At 54.3% G+C, this 15,626-nt stretch overlaps 1 protein-coding gene across 2 annotated transcripts in view; it reads left to right on the plus strand.

Moving 5' to 3' along the window:
* The first annotated feature begins 2,297 nt into the window (after positions 1–2,297).
* Positions 2,298–15,626, plus strand: part of KIRREL1 (kirre like nephrin family adhesion molecule 1) — a 105,976-nt gene continuing 92,647 nt past the window's right edge. The window contains exon 1 of one of the 2 annotated variants that reach the window (XM_059674879.1): positions 2,298–2,619. In XM_059674879.1, coding sequence (XP_059530862.1) covers positions 2,568–2,619 — 52 coding nt within the window. In that variant the 5' untranslated portion in view covers positions 2,298–2,567. The remainder of the gene's footprint in view (positions 2,620–15,626) is intronic. The other variant, XM_059674880.1, reaches the window with a different exon arrangement.

Here is a 15,626-nt window from a genome sequence, read left to right on the forward strand (position 1 = left end):
TACTCCAAGAGCACCACTACCTCAGGGCCTTTGCACATGCTGTTCCCACCTACCTGCGACATTCTCCCCTCAGAAGCCTGAGTCCACCAGTCCCCAATTCCTTCAGATGTCTGCTCAAATGTTACTTTAGCACAACAACTTTCTGGGACTGCCTATAAGATCAGTCTCTCCCTCCCTCCCACTCCCTATTCATTTGTCATGTTTTATTTGTCTCAGCACTTACTACATGATATATTTTTATATTTTTCTACTGTCTCTTCATCTTCTACAGAATGAAACACTATGAGGGAGGAGCTTTCTCAATTTTTTTTCTTTTATTTTTGTGTTTTTAAACATAATATATTTTTTTATTTCAGAGAGGAAGAGCGAGAGCAAGAGTGAGAGCGAAGAGAAACATCAATGATAAAAGAGACTCATTGATCGGCTGCCTCTTGCATGCCCCCTACTGGGATTGAGCCTGCAAACCAGGCAAATGTTCCCTGACCTGGAATTGAATGGAACCATGTCCTCCTGGTTCATAGGTCAATGCTCAACCACTGAGCCACACTCGCAAGGCTGTCAATATTTTTTTTCATTGTTATATCTCCAAAGCATAGAATTGTGACTGAAACATAAGCAGGTACACATTTGTAGAATGCAAATAAATGAAATCACTTATGTATATGCACATTGGTGTGTGGCTGTATATATTTGATTATATTCGTATTTCTTTGGGCTAGATATGACTCGCTATTTTTTTGAGATTTTATTTTTAATTTTTTTTCTTTAATTCTTTATTGCTTAAAGTATTACATATAGCATTACATATGTGTCCTTTTCCCTCATTGACATCTCCCTGGCCACCCCCACCCCCCAGCACAAGCCCTCACCCCCCACCCCCAGTGTCTGGGTCCTTTGGTTATGCTAATTTTCAAAATTCTTTCTTTAAAGTATTACATGTAGTATTACATGACTCTGATTTTAAACTCTGTGTTTGCCTTTGCATATGTATTTTTGAACATGTGAAGGCCTCTCGGGGTCTGCGCATAACGTTCTTCTGAATGTGCGCTTGTGTGTTTTCCTGCCTGTGTTTCTGTATCCCCCAGTGGTGTGTGGATGTGTCTGGACCATTCATCCTTAGAAGAAGGAGTGTGGGCGCCTCCTGCCAGCAGAGGGAACCAGAGAGCCATGCGCGGCCGCACCGGGGCTAAGATGGAGAAATCTTGGCGGGTAGCGTTCGGGACCCAGGAGACCTAGAATCCGCGAGGAAACAAGAGGAGGCCTCTCTAAACCAGCAAAGTTGTGCAATTCCTGTAATTTCTCCTCAACTCGTACGCTGGGGCCCAGACGTCCTGGCATCACCAGCAACCCTGGGGGCAGAAGCATGGGGTTGGGGTTGGAAGAGGAGCTGGGTGCCGCGTGGGCTCCTGAGAAGGAGACCCCGACGGAGCGTCCTCCTTCCCAGCACCTGGATCTCTCAGCCCCATCGGGTCTGACTCCTTCCCGCTTCGAGGTCCTCCCGCGGCCGCCCTCTCCGTGTCCCTTCAAAGCGAGGAGCTGGCTACTTTCTCCTTCTGGAAGGGAAGGGTAAATGCCCCGGTGAAGGCAGGAGCCAACCCCCCCCCCACCCCCCCCGCCACGGCCAGCGGGGGGCTTCGCCTGGCTTCCCCGTGCGCTGGGGAGGCGCCCGGCAGGGGCTCCAGGCGGATCCAGGAAGCAGATTCCGCAGCTCCGGGGGGAGGAACGGATCCCCCTCAATCATGCATGAGCGCATTGAAAATGCCCAGTTTGGGGAACCTAGGGATTCGACTCTGGGCGTGGGATTAACAAGGAAAACAAAACACGAGAAGAGGATTTTATGCTTGTTGATCCCGTGAACCACCGCCGGCCCCCCCACCCCCCTCGCCCCAACACACTCACACCCAGACGCACTCACACTCTCCTCCTCCCCAACATCACGGTCCTCCGCCGGCTGGAGGCGAGTCCCCAGCCCGCGCCCCGCCTCCCTCATCCCGCCGAGCTCAGCCGCCCGGACCCGGGCTGTGCACGTCCCGCGGAGGGAGGCGCGGGGGCCGGTGCCCAGCCGTCCCCGTCCCCGTCCCGGCGCCCGCCTCGTCGCGCTCGTCACTCCCCTCGCCTTTGCCCTCGATCCCTCTTTCTCTTTGCTCTCTTTCCATCTCCGCTCCAGCGCGGGGTGCGAGTGTGCGCGCGCGCGTGGGGCGGGGGAGGAGGGGGGCTCGGAGGAAGAGTAGACGTCAGGGGGAGGAGGGAGGGAGGGAGGGAGGGAAAGAGGAGAAGGGAGGGAAGGGAGAGCAGAGATGAAAGAGACCCAGAGAGATAAAGCCGGAGACGAGAAATAATCAAAGCGCGAGGGGGAGGCGAGGGGGGCGAGAGAGAGCGAAGAGCCGGACTGGGAGGAGAGAGCGGCCGAGTGGAGGGAAGGGAAGTAGTTGTGCGCACGAGTGTGTGCGTGTGCGCGCGTGTGCAGGGCGGGCGGGCGGGCGGGGGCCGGCTCCTCCTCCCCAGCCCGCTCCTCGCTCCTCGCCAACTCCGGGCCCAGCCGCGGGGGCGCACGGCGGGCGGACAGCATGCTGAGCCTCCTCGTCTGGATCCTCACTCTCTCCGACACTTTCTCCCAAGGTAAGGCTCCCGCCCGCCCGGGACCGGGCTCCCGCCCCGCTCGGGGGGCGCCCTCGCCGAGGGAGTCTGGGGGACCCCGGGGTCCCGGCGCCATGAGGCGAGCGCTGGGTCCCCGCGCGGAGCCCGGGGCGCGGAGCCCGGGCTGGAGAGGACTTTTCCGCCGATCGGACCAAGTTGCTGCCTCGGCTGCGCCCGGGGACGGAGGGAAGGAGGGACCCGAACGCGAAAGTGTTTCCCGAGCCGCGGGCAGCCCACCCGCCTCTCCGCCCTCCGAGGCCGAGCCGCCGCGGGTCCTGCCTGCGGGGAGGGCTGGCGAGGCTGGGATTTCAGATCTGGGGGTGGGTGGAGGCGCGCGGAGAGCTGGGGACCCCGGCTCGGGAAGGTGCTGCCAAGGGAATCCCCCGCTCCAGCCTCGCCCCCCGGGGGACCAGTGGGAGCCCGGGGCTGCCCGTCTGGGAGGAAGGGGGCGCCTCGGGCTCCCGCCCGCCGCAGGCTCGCTGGGGAGTGGAGTTCCAGAGGCAGTTGCTGGCCGGCTCGATGTGGAGGGGCATTGGGAGGGGTCGGAGAACCCCCACTTTGGGCCAGGACGGTGTTGACGTTGTGAGCGTATTTGGAACTGTCAGGGCAGAGGCTGGGAGAGGTTGAAAGAAGCGAGGTTGGCGAATCCTCTCGGGGTCGGCGGCGAGGGCCGGGGACATAGAGAGCCCAGACTCCAGCCGGGACTGGCCAGGCTGTGGTGGTGGGTCCTTGCCTGGTGGGTCTAACTCTTAGGAAGATTTCAGACTGCTGAGCGAGCCCTGCCCTGCAAAAAAGGAGCTGATGGAAATTGACACACACACACACACACACACACACACACACACACACACACACACACACAAAAATATAGTCCCGGACCCTGAAGCAGACAGACTACTCACCTACTGAGTGAGGTAGACAGACCCACCAGCATCGCCCACACCGAGACAGACACATCGACACAAAGACACTGACACATCCGAGGAGACAGATTCCTCTCCACAGCGAGGCGTTTGCACATTCACGCACCCAGACACATCAAACTCATAGGCACAGTACATGTATGCAGGCATGTGCAAGGACACAACACACACACTCACACCGAAAACCTGCTGGAGAGACCAACCGTCCAGCAAACAAAGAAACGGGAGTAGCCATCCATATAGTCAGACACCTATGGAGAGGTACAGACTACAAAATGGAAGAGGGGGTGGTCTCTTTTTTTGGGGGGGGGGCGCGGATCTGGGGAGAGGGAAGTCAGCTTGGATAGAACATTTGCAATTGTCATGCCCTGCACTGTTCCCTTCCCGGGTTTGTGGGTGTGTTTAGGGGTGGAGCGTGACACTGGACCCCTTGTCTCCTTGGGGGGCCCCTCCCAAGCTCCAAAGGCTGAGTTAATGGGGGCAGATCTTGATCAGTCTTTCCCCAAAGGGCATCCGTGTGGCCCCCAAACCCCAATCCTCCCCCCCCCCCCGACACACACACTTGAATATGGGAAGGGCACACACTTATGGTGAGAGCTGAGTAGGAATTGGTGCTGGGGTGGAAGGAGGCCTGGTCCTGGGTGGGGGTTGGCTGGCCAAGCTGCCACTTGGCAGAAAGTTGGGAAGATGACTTCCTGTAAGTTCTGATTTTGTTCAGCTAGGCTGCTAGGGAGAAAGGAGGGGTGGGTGGGCAGCTGGGTCAGTATTGGTATGTGTTGGGGGCCAGCTATGTCTGCTCCTTTCTCTGCGGCCCTTACATGTCGGCAACATGGACACGAATGAGCTTCAAGAAACAAAAGCTGCAGTTAGGACACAGGAGAGACATGTGGATTGAATCGGGGAGGAAAAGGGTCAGAAAGAGAGAAGGGTGTCCTGTGCCTCTCCCTCTGGGAAGGGGGAGGGGTCGGAGGTTAGCTGAGCTCCCTGGTCCCTGCCTCCAACAGGGGTGAAAGCAAGACCTGATGAAAGTGTGCAGAAGTGTTGGGGGTGGGGTGGGAGGATGGAGGATGAGTGGATGCCAAAGAAAAGAAAGGGAGAAAATAGACCAGAGGGGAGAGGAGTCGCTAGGAGTGCCCTGGGAAGCGGAGCGAGGCCTGGGGTGGAGGCAGGGGCAGGGACTGGCCATCTGGGGAGCCGGTGTGGCGGGAAGGCTGGGACCTCCTCCGCGGCCTCATCTTTAGAAAGAAGGAATTCCAGGTCAGGGACTGGGGCAGGGAGAGAGGACAGGGGGCTGCCAGGGGACTGAGGGATGGGGGTGGGAAATGGGAGAAGGTGGCAGGAGAATGCACATAAACTGAGGGGAGCAGAGAGGAGAGGGCAGGGGAGATTGAGCTCAGGCAGAGAAATAAAAATCACATTTTAAAGAATGCCAATGGGCTTCATCAATCTTCATTTTTCACTAAATAATTTTCTGTATCTTATCTAAATGAAAACCATTATCCTTACCCCCATTTCCATCATGCGTCAGCTCCTCAGACTGACTGTGCCGAAAATTGAAATATTTAATCATTTTCTGGGAGATTTTCTCGCTCCTAGTCTTGAAGAGGAGAAATTGAAAAAGAAAGATTATAGCTAATCAGAGCAATGTGGGCTGACAGGCTGGCTCGGAGTGGGAGCTGCCTCCAGGGGGGAGGGCAAAGCGGGGCGGGGGGGGGGGGTGGCAAACTCTGTCCCTTCAGCTCCCAGAGGTCCCCTGGGCATCCCTGCCACCAACTGGGAGGGGGGTGAGGAGTAGAGGTAAGAGGCCTGAGGCTCTCCCAATTCCCAGGATTCAACTCCCTGCACACAGCTACATCCTGGCAGAGAACATGGGTCTGGAAAGGAGAGTAGTTGGGAATTGAGTACCCCCCCCCCCCCCCCACACACACAGTTCACATGTCCCACTTCGGCCTGCGTAGCCCAGAGCAGGCCTTGAGGGTGAGGAAGAGGCAGGGAGACAAGGCAGAAATCAGGATATCGGACTGCCCCCCCTTTTTTTCTTTAAAAAAATCTTTATTATTGAAAATATTATATATGTTCCTCTTTTCCCCCCAATGACCCCCTCCAGCCCGCCCCCACACCAGGCCTTCACTGCCCTATTGTCTGTGTCCATGGGCCATGCATATATGCATACCAGGTCCTTGGTTGATTACCTCTCACCCACCCACCCTCCCTCGCCTTCCCCCTGAGATTCCACACTCTGTTCCATGCTTCTGTGTCTCTGGATCAACTCCGTTCATCAGTTTATTTTGTTAATTAGATTCCACATATGAGTGAGATGATGTGATACTTGCCTTTCTCTGGCTTATTTCACTTAGCGTGATACTCTCCAGGTCCCTCCATGCTGTCTCAAAGGGTAGGAGATTATTTTTTAGTGCTGCACAGTATTCCTTGGTGTAAATGTACCACAGCTTTTTAATCCACTCATCTACTGATGGGCACTTGGGCTGTTTCCAGATCTTAGCTATTGTAAATGGCGCTGCTGAGAACATAGGGTGCATACATTCTTTCTGATTGGTGTTTCGAGTTCCTTAGGATGTATTCCTAGAAGTGGGATCACTGGGTCAAGTGGCAGTTCCATGTTTAATTTTTTGGGGCCCCCCTTCTTGACTTCGATTGGACTGCCACCTTCCTCTCACTCAGACCTAAAGGGAGGGCACACATCCAGCCCTCAGTGCCTGGCGTTGCCTCTGGCCACAGCCCTGGATCAGCAGGACACGGAGGCCTCTAGCCTTCCCACCTTCTGCTGGTCACTGTCGGTTGTCTTGAGCTGCCTGGGTCTCTGGTGGTGTGGGGGCCTGGAAGGCCGTCCTGTGGTCCTCGAGTTCACCCCCTTGACCTGAGAACCAAGTGCTCTGATGGCCTTCTCTATCCTCGGAGACCAAGTCTTAATGTCTTCATGTCCTTTCCGTTTCCGACACAGAGCTCTGCACATGGTCAGTGCCCCTCACGTATCTGGTTGATCTGATGAGAGCGCTGCTGCGTTAGGCAGACTAAATGGTGATTGAATCACAGGCCCCTGGTTGACCCCACCTTGGCCACTTGGTGCTATGGTCAGCTTAAACCAGGTATGCGCCTTCCCTCTGCCTCAGTCTGCTCATCTGTAGGTGAAGATGGAAATAATACCTCACAGGGTTTTGATGGCAATTGAATATGTTAATCCATGGAAAGAGCATGGCACCGTGTCTGGCACAGAAGATGCTCAGTAATGCTTCTGCCAGGACACTGTGGCTGGACGTAGATGGAACCGCCGTTGAGTTGTCTGTGCCGCTTATTTGATGCTTCTCTTTTGTTTTCTTGTGCCAGCTGCCCAGATGGCTGATCCTGGGCTCCAGCGCCTCCTCTGTGTCTCATGGAGAGGCCAGGTTGTGGCAGGCAGACCCAGAAGGGGAAGCTGACCGGCCTCTAGCTGGCTGGCCGCTGGCTGGCCGGAGAAGTCAGTGGAGGAAGGGGACTGGGGAGAGAGCAAAGGGGGAGAGGTTGGCACTCCAGTGAGAAGGAACGGAGGCTCTTGTGAGAATCGGGAGGGACACTAGCCCCAGGTGGCAGCATTTCAGAGTCTGGAAATAACACGGATCATTTATTGAGCTCTGTGCTAACTGCTTTATATGCATTATCTAATTTAATCTATACAACGACCCCGTGAGATCAGCTCTGTAATGATCTCCATTTCATGGATGAGAAATGGAGGTTCAGACAGGTTAAGTCTCTTGCTGGCAGTTGTGGAAACCGGCTGCCCTCAGAGCCCGCACCCTTCCCCTCTGCAGGGCCCCCACATGCCAGCAGGAATGGATGTTGGGCCAGGACGGGGTTTTTCCTGGTCCAGAATCCTCCAGAGGTGAAGTGCTGAGTGGGGACCTGGGGCAATCCCAGGACCATCAGCTTGCAAAGCAGCCAGGCCCTGGCAGACGTGGAGGCTGGGTGAGGGGTGGTCTGGTCCAATCGGCTATGGGAGGCCCTGCTTTGGCCTCGGTGGTGAAAAGTGATTACAGGAGGTGAGCTCCATCCCAAAGCATCAAAATGGCTTTTTATTGAATTCCTACTGTGCTTTTCATATTCATTGTTCTTTTATTTCTTTAATCCCGCCCTCCCCAGGTGACCTCTCCCAGCCTGCCCCTGTCCCCCACCCAGGCCTTCACCACCCTATTGTCTGTCTGTTTTCCTGGGTTATGCATATATGCACACCAGTTCATTGGTTGATCTCTTCCCTCCCATCCACCCTCCCCTGCCTTCCCTCTGAGGTGTGACAGGCTGTTGGTTGCTTCTATGTCTTTGGATCTATTTTTGTTCATCAGTTTATGTTGTTCATTAGATTCCACATATGAGTAAGATCATGTGATACTTATCTTTCTCTGACTGGCTTATTTCGCTTAGCATAATGCTCTCTAGGTCCATCCATGCTGATGCAAACAGTAAGAGTTCTTTCTTTCTCTTTTTACAGCTGCATAGTATTCCATTGTGTAGATGTACCACGGTTTTTTAAAATGCTCATTTGCTGATGGGCACTTAGGCTGTTTCCAAATCTTAGCTGTTGTAAAGTGCACTGCTGTGAACATAGGGGCGCATATATCCTTTCTGATTGGTGTTTCTGGTTTCTTAGGCTATATTCCTAGAAGTGGGAACACTGGGTCAAATGGGAGTTCCATTTTTAGTTTTTTGAGGAAACTCCATACGGCTTCCCACAGAGGCTGCACCAGTCTGCATGCCCACCAGCGGTGCACATCTTCCTTATTCTGTTAAAGGACTTTGTGGAGTTCATGTTATTCCCATTGTGTAGATGAGGAAACCAAAGCTGAGTTTAATTAACCTGCTCAAGGCCATCCCTGGGGTGTTAGAGCCCAGATTTAAACTCTGTGTTTCAGTACAAAACCCAGGCTCCGCAGGCCCCCTCCACTGCGGGCCACAGCACGTGCAGGGCCTCTGACAGCCCAGGCCACTCTGCAGGGAGAGGCCTTCTCCCGCTCTCCCCTCCGCGGCAGGCAGGCAGGCAGGCAGGCTCCTGGCGCCGCTCAGCCTTCTTCCCCAAGACACGCCCGCACCAGCTCCGGGCCCTGCTCTGCCGTGTTTTACACAGTGGGCGGGAGAAGGGCACATGCCACCCGTCTCTCAGGAGAGGGAGGGTTATCGTAACTCAGCCCCTTTCGAGTCTTTTAACTTTATAAAGTGCTTTCCAATTTTAGCAACCTTTTCACATGTCCCATCACATGTAATAAGCCAGCCTGTGAGCTAGGCAGAGTACAGGGGGGCCTTGACTTACGAGTGTCCGGACTAATGAGTTTTTTGAGATACCAGCTGCCTCTTGGCCGATTTTTTGCATTGAGTTGATAGAGTAATTGAGTTAATGAGCTCCTTAACGAGCTCCCTCTCCGAACGGATTAAACTCGTACGTCAAGGCCCCACTGTAGTTGTTATGTGTCCATTTAATAGATGAGAACACAGTCCCAAAGAGGTTCAGTGACTTGCTAAGAGGTGGAAGTTGGACTGCAGGGAGGGGCTGGGGCAGTTGCTCCAATATCAACCCTGGGGGCTCTTTCCAGCTGGTGGGGGGTGGGGGTTGGGGGGGGGGAAGGCTCTCCAGGACACCAGGGCAGAGAAAGCTGTTCCCTCCCGACCTGACCTACGGGCTCTGCCCGGGCCTTTCCCAGGGCCTCCAGGCCATTTACTGGGCAGTGTCCTGGGATGCTTGGACCTGAAGGGCTAGAGTTGTGTGGGTGGGAGCAAAGGAGAGCCAGGCAGCCGTGTCCTTGATCCTGACATGTGAAGCCAAGAAGAGGCAGTCTCAGCGATCAGGACAGAGAATGGGCTCATTCCACGTGATGGAGAAAGTCCTTCATGTTTGTGGAGGGACTGCTGCGTGTTCTGCATGTGTTAGTAGCTAATTTAATACCGACAGCAATCTGTTCAAAGTAGGAATTATCTTCATTTTATAAGTGAACAAAGAGAAACCCAATGAAGCTAAGTCCAAAATGATGCAGCTAGTAAGTGACAGAGCCAGGGCTCGAACCCAAGCGGGAAGTTGGCGTGGAGCGAAGGGAATGATTCCCCGAAGGAAGCCCTGAAGACTGGCCAGTGCATGTCTCCCACATCCCTCCTGCACGCAAGTCTGCAGACATAGTCTGTGTGCAGTGTGTGCCCACGTGCAGGTGCATAGATTCACACACGCCCTCACATACATTAGTACACATAGCCATTTCTCACCCCTACGTCTATGGACAGATACCTCGGTCTTTACCCCAGTCCTTCCATTCACTAGAGCACTGGTGTGCAGCCCTGCCACGTTCTGCATATCGTTTCACCTCTAACTATGGCAGCCACCATTGCTTTTTTAAAAAAAAAAATATTTTATTGATTTTTTACAGAGAGGAAGGGAGAGAGATAGAGAGTTAGAAACATCGATGAGAGAGAAACATCAATCAGCTGCCTCTTGCACACCTCCTACTGGGGGTGGGCCCGCAACCAAGGTACATGCCCTTGACTGGAATTGAACCTGGGACCCTTCAGTCTTCAGGCCGATGCTCTATCCACTGAGCCAAACCGGTTACTTTTTGTTGTTGTTGTTGTTGTTAATCCTCACCTGAGGATATTTTCCCATTGATTTTTAGAGAGTGGAAGAGAGGGGGGGAGAGAGATAGAGATAGATAGATAGAAAGAGAGAGAGAGAAAGAGAGAGAGAAACATCTAGTGGTTGCCTCCTGCACATGCCCCAACTGGGCCCGGGGTACGTGCTCTTGACCGGAATCGGACCTGGGACCCCTCAGTCCGAGGGCCAACGCTCTATCCGCTGAACGAAACCGGCCAGGGCCATCATTACTTTTTGAAGGCCCAACTTTTTAGTCTTGTCTGGCACATTCTGTATCCCCTCTGATAGATGCACACATGACAAGGTTAAGGAAGTCAGACCCTCTGGGTCTCTGACTCTGGTCCCTTTCCATCCTGGGGCCAGTTCTCAACCTTCCTGGCCCTGATTCACAGACAATGAACCTGATTAAGTTCTTTGACCCCCTCGGATAAAAGCTGTAGCTCCCAGACATTGCTGATGACCACGCGTTTTTTCTTTTTCCATTTCACTCTCCCTTCATCTGTTCTCTCCAAGCTCCCAGTTTCACCCTCCTCCCCCTCCCCCCCCTCTCCCCCCAGCAACGCTCACCAACCTCTGTGGTCTGCAGGGGCTGAAGCCTCGTTCCTCTCGGCCCTCCTAGAGCCCATTCATAAAATTGGGATTGTAGTGAAAGCGGTGGGCCTTGCAGCCAGCCCACCTCCTCCGGATGAAGGGTCTTAAATCCAGGGCTGGGAACCTCTAGCACTTCCAGCAAATTTTGTTTGTTTCCAAGAGATAATGCTGGGCTTTGCTCCTCGGGTGCCTGGCTCTGGAAAGGTGATGGGAGAGTCTCCCAGAGGCAGTGGGTGGGCTTTGAAGCAGGGAAAGGACAGGAGGAGCCTGAGTCCCTGGTGCTCTGCGACCACATGGCCGGGTTAGGAATCCTAGATCCTTCCGGACCGGGCCAGTTGGCGCTTTTCTTCTCTGCCCCTTATTTCCTTCTGGAGCAACATGGAGATGTGAGGGGGAGTGAGGACTTGGTTACTCCATTCAGTAGGAACGGTTGTGTGCTTATTATGTGCCAGGCACTGGGATTGCTAAAGACATAGAATACCGTCCCTTTCCCTGCCAGTGTGGCTCAGTGGTTGAGCCTCCCCCTATGAACCAGGAGGTCCTAGTTCGACTCCCGTCAGGGCACATGCGCAGGTTGCAGGCTCGATCCCCAGTGGGGAGGCCTGCAGGAGGCAGCCGATCAGTGATTCGCTCTCATCATTGATGTTTCTATCTCTCCCTCTCCTTTCCTCTCTGAAAGCAATAAAAAAATATATATATATAAATACTGTCCCTGCCCTTAAGGTTCTCACTTTTTGATTTAGGTTCAAATGACTGAACTTCAGTTAGACCTTAGTTTCCTCTTCCATGAAATGGGGAGAATTATTATTATTATTATTGTTATTATTTTTCAAATCAGCAAATGTATATTCCCAATGTGTAAAACATATTGGAAGGCTTACGGGGAATTTTTTTAAAAAGGCTAAGCCGTGCCTGTGGCAGGGTGGTTGGTGCCTGGGTAGCAGGTGCAAGGGCAGAGCTGGAGTCAGGAGAGGGGAGTTTGCTGTGGACGGGAGACCAGGGAAGACTCCACGGAGGAGGAGGACCTGAGGATGGACAGGGCGTGGGTGCGGCAGGAAGACGGAGTGCTACCAGACTGGCTGACCTTCCCGTGCCTGGGGTGGCTGCTTGAATGTGCCGGCACCTGGAGGCTGGTGCCACTGAGGAGTCGGGGGAGAAGTAATGAGGTGACCCTGAGCAGTAGCCTGGGGCCAGACCTCTGAGGCCTTGGAGCACCAGCCCAGAGACTTTCCCCGTCAGAAGAGAGCCGGGGTTTATGTTTCTAAAAGCAGAGAATGTGTTAAAAACCCGTAAGATTCCCTAACTCATTCCGCACCCGCCCTCCTTACACTCATCTGCTGGAGCTGCTGGGGAGATGTTCACCCCTTCCATGAAAAAAACAGCAAAAAAGTGAAGTAGACAGACCGTCAGGGTGTGAGCACAAAGCCACAGGGGAGCGTCAGCTCCCCCTGGGGAGCGTCAGATCTGCGGCTGAGTTGGGAGGCCTTGGAAGGATGAGAAAACCTTCCTTTCTGAGAGCCCTCGGGTGCAGATACAGATGCCCAGAGGCAGAGCCCTGAGCCCGGCAGATACCTGCGGTCTCTCGTTGGTTCCCCGGAGCCGAGGCTAGGCCTGCACCGCACCGAGGCTGGGGCGCGGAGTCCTGGGGCGCCAAGTCCTGGGGCACCGAGTCCTGGGGCGCCGAGTCCTGGGGCACCGAGTCCTGGGGCGCCGAGTCGGAGGCCTGGTCCCCGCAGGGTCAGGAGGGCTGTTGCCTCTGGTCGGTGGCCATAGATGTATATTCATTTGGAGAGTTGAGACTGGAGGCTTTTAAACCTCTGCAAGGAAGTGAGCTCTGGTTTTTCCAATGGAAACCTTTGCAGAGGGTGCCCACCAGGGGGGCGGAAGCCTGTGTTTAGCTGAGACAGTGTTTTGTTTTGTTTTTAGTGGCGGGGCCTGGCACTCACCTAGGCACCAGGGTAAAGAGGTAGGTGACACTTAGTCCCTTTCCTGGAGGCCTCTCCGTGGGTTGGGAGCTGGGTGCATAAGCACACACTGGCAGCGCTGAGAGAGAAAGGTTGTGAGAGAGAGAGGTGAAACACGCCTAAGTCTAAGTGTCCCACACAGACAGACAGGGAGAGGAGAGGAGGGAGGAGGGGCCTGGCAGGAGGAGGGGACGCACAGATGTGAGGCCCAGGGGCTGAGGCTGGAGCCTCTGGACAATCCCTGATTGTGCCCCCTGCTCCGGATGGAAGGAGCGGAGGAATCTGGAGAAGGGTTCCTCCCAAGGACTGCAATTTCCAGGAACAAAGGCAGTTTCTATAAAGCACTTTCCCAACTCTCCCAGCCTCTTGTGTCCCACTGTTCCCTTCTTCCCGCCCCCCAACCCCTCCCCACTCAACTGAGCTGATTTCTGAATTAACTTTGTCTTTGTAATCAGTTTAGCTGAGTTTCTTTTCTCTCCTCCTTCCTGAAGTTTCAGCGGATCAGCCTTGGGGCCCTGCCTGCTCCGTTACCCAGTATTGCCGAGACGGGAGGTGCTTTAACAGCTCCTTCCCATTGTTTCCCAACTGGGAGACCATGAAAAGGTGAGGGACTGAGATGGGTAGGTGTGGGCAGAGGAGAGAAAGGAAGGGCAGAAGGCGTGTTCAAAGGAGCAGAAAGCCAGAGATAAGCAGGCTGGTGGAGGGGGGGGGGGGGGCGGGGGGATGGTAGGGGCGGGGATTTCTTCATCTGGATTCCCTGGTCACCCAGGACTTGCCTCTGAACAGCAGGGCTCCTGGGTTTTAACCCCGAACCCTGAGCATTTGACTTGCTGCTCTATGTCTCACTCCCAGCCTCCTTGGAAATCTACCAGCTCGACCTCACTGTGGGATGGGATGGGGGACACCCCTTTGCCTACCTCTCCCACATACATCCTGGCTGGGGCGGCCGCTGCCAGTGGGCCAACTCCAAGTCAGCTCCTGTGTGCGTGATGCTTGGTCCCAGACTGATGTGCCCATCACTGGGGCACACACCTGGGAAGTCGCCCCTCACCAGCAGTGGGTGAAGTGAGAGTCTGAACCAGTGGTTCTCAACCTTCTGGCCCTTTAAATACAGTTCCTCATGTTGTGACCCAACCATAACATTATTTTCGTTGCTCCTTCATAACTGTAATGTTGCTACTGTTAGAACCGTAATGTAAATATCTGATATGCAGGATGGTCTTAGGCGACCCCTGTGAAAGGGTCGTTCGACTGCCAAAAGGGTCGTGACCCACAGGTTAAGAACCGCTGCTCTAAACGCATTTGAATGTCGGTTTGAACTGAATGTAATTAGAAAGGAAAGTCTGGCTTTGGAAAGAGAGAAAGAAGGAAAGAAAAAAAGAAGGAAGAAGATGGAAGGAAGGGAGGAGGAGAAGGGAAGGAAGGACAGAGAAAGAAAGACGGAAGGGAGGGAGGAAAAAGGAAGGAAGGAAAGAAAAAAAGGTAGGAAAGAAAGGAAGGAAGGAAGGAAGGGAGGGAGGAATACATTGCCAAACCACGTCGAAGGGACTTCTGGGTCATTGAGCCACTGCTACTCTCCACTTATGCAGACAATGGAGAGGGCACCCGTGAAGCCGCACCCGAGGGCTGTAGCGTGTGCACTGCCTTTGGTTTCTGTACCAGGGTCGCGTCATAAGACTGGTCTCTTTCAACCCAACCCCGAATTGGGTAACCGAGTGCGGAGGGACCTCCTGGCCAGAGGGCCTGTGGGTAACCAGCCTCCTTTGCAGCAGGGGAGCCACCCCTGCAATGGTGACCAAGTCACTAGCCTGGGGCCTCAGTTTCCTGTCTATAAGATGGAGGCAGTGATACCTACCCCGGAGCGGTGCTGTGAGGACCGAATGAAAGAATCTGTATTAAGAAACAGTATCTGTAACACAATGAATATTCAGTAAATCCTAGCTATTAATATTGCACAGTGCCTGCTTTTTACAGCTCACAGGCTAAGGCAGACCTGAGGTAGGCAGACGATAGGATGAGTGAAGAACAAATAGTCCAGATACAGGTACGTCTGTTACCTGTGCCGAGGGAGGTGACCAGGAATGTGTTAGTGCTGGATTTAAGGCCTCTGGCCTGCAGTGCAGGGGGAGCTCGGAGGCGGGCACAGCACGATGGGAAGCGCCATGGTGTAGAATTAGGTCTGAGTCCTGGCTCTGAAGATCGGCCCCTTCACCTCTGTGAGCCTTGGTTTCCTCATTGTGAAGTGGAGTGACAGCAGCCACGGGCCTCCACCTTAAGTCCTGGCGAAGCAGCCCGAGGGGGTGCACAGAAGCCTCCTGTGAGCCCTGTCTCTCCAGGGGCTTCACCCACCGTGTCAGAACCACGTCTCAAACTTCCGCCTGCTGACGAGACACCTGGGGCTCTGGTTCAAGTGCACGCTCTGGATCGGAGAGTCAGATGGAGTTTCTGCAATCTCCCAGATGCTGCTGATGCTGCTGGGCCCAGGCCCGCACTTTGAAGTGTGAGAGGAAGCTGTCCTCTAGGGAAATAGATCTTCAGCATTTTAATGGGAGGCAGGAAAAGATAGGACTCATTTAACGGAATTCTCTCTTCAGCAGCTTAGTTGTATAACAGCTCTGGGGGAGGGGGGGGGGGTTAATGCTTCAGGAGCATCTGTAGGTTTGTGGGGCAGGAGTAGGGACAGTGCTAGCCACTGGGCCCATCTCCGACCCCAAGATTGACCTGCCCGGCCTCCTCCCTGCCACCTCAAAGCCCTCAGCCTCCCCCAACCCACCGCACTCAGTGTGCGCTCATGCCAGTAGCCGGCAACTGCAACCAGCCAGTATGCTGATGGAACCCCTCCCTGCCTGAGCTAGTTGGTCATTTGCACTCAATTTTATTTTTCACAGAGCT

This window comes from Myotis daubentonii, chromosome 18 (genome assembly GCF_963259705.1).
Source record: "Myotis daubentonii chromosome 18, mMyoDau2.1, whole genome shotgun sequence".
Taxonomy (NCBI): Eukaryota; Metazoa; Chordata; class Mammalia; order Chiroptera; family Vespertilionidae; genus Myotis; species Myotis daubentonii.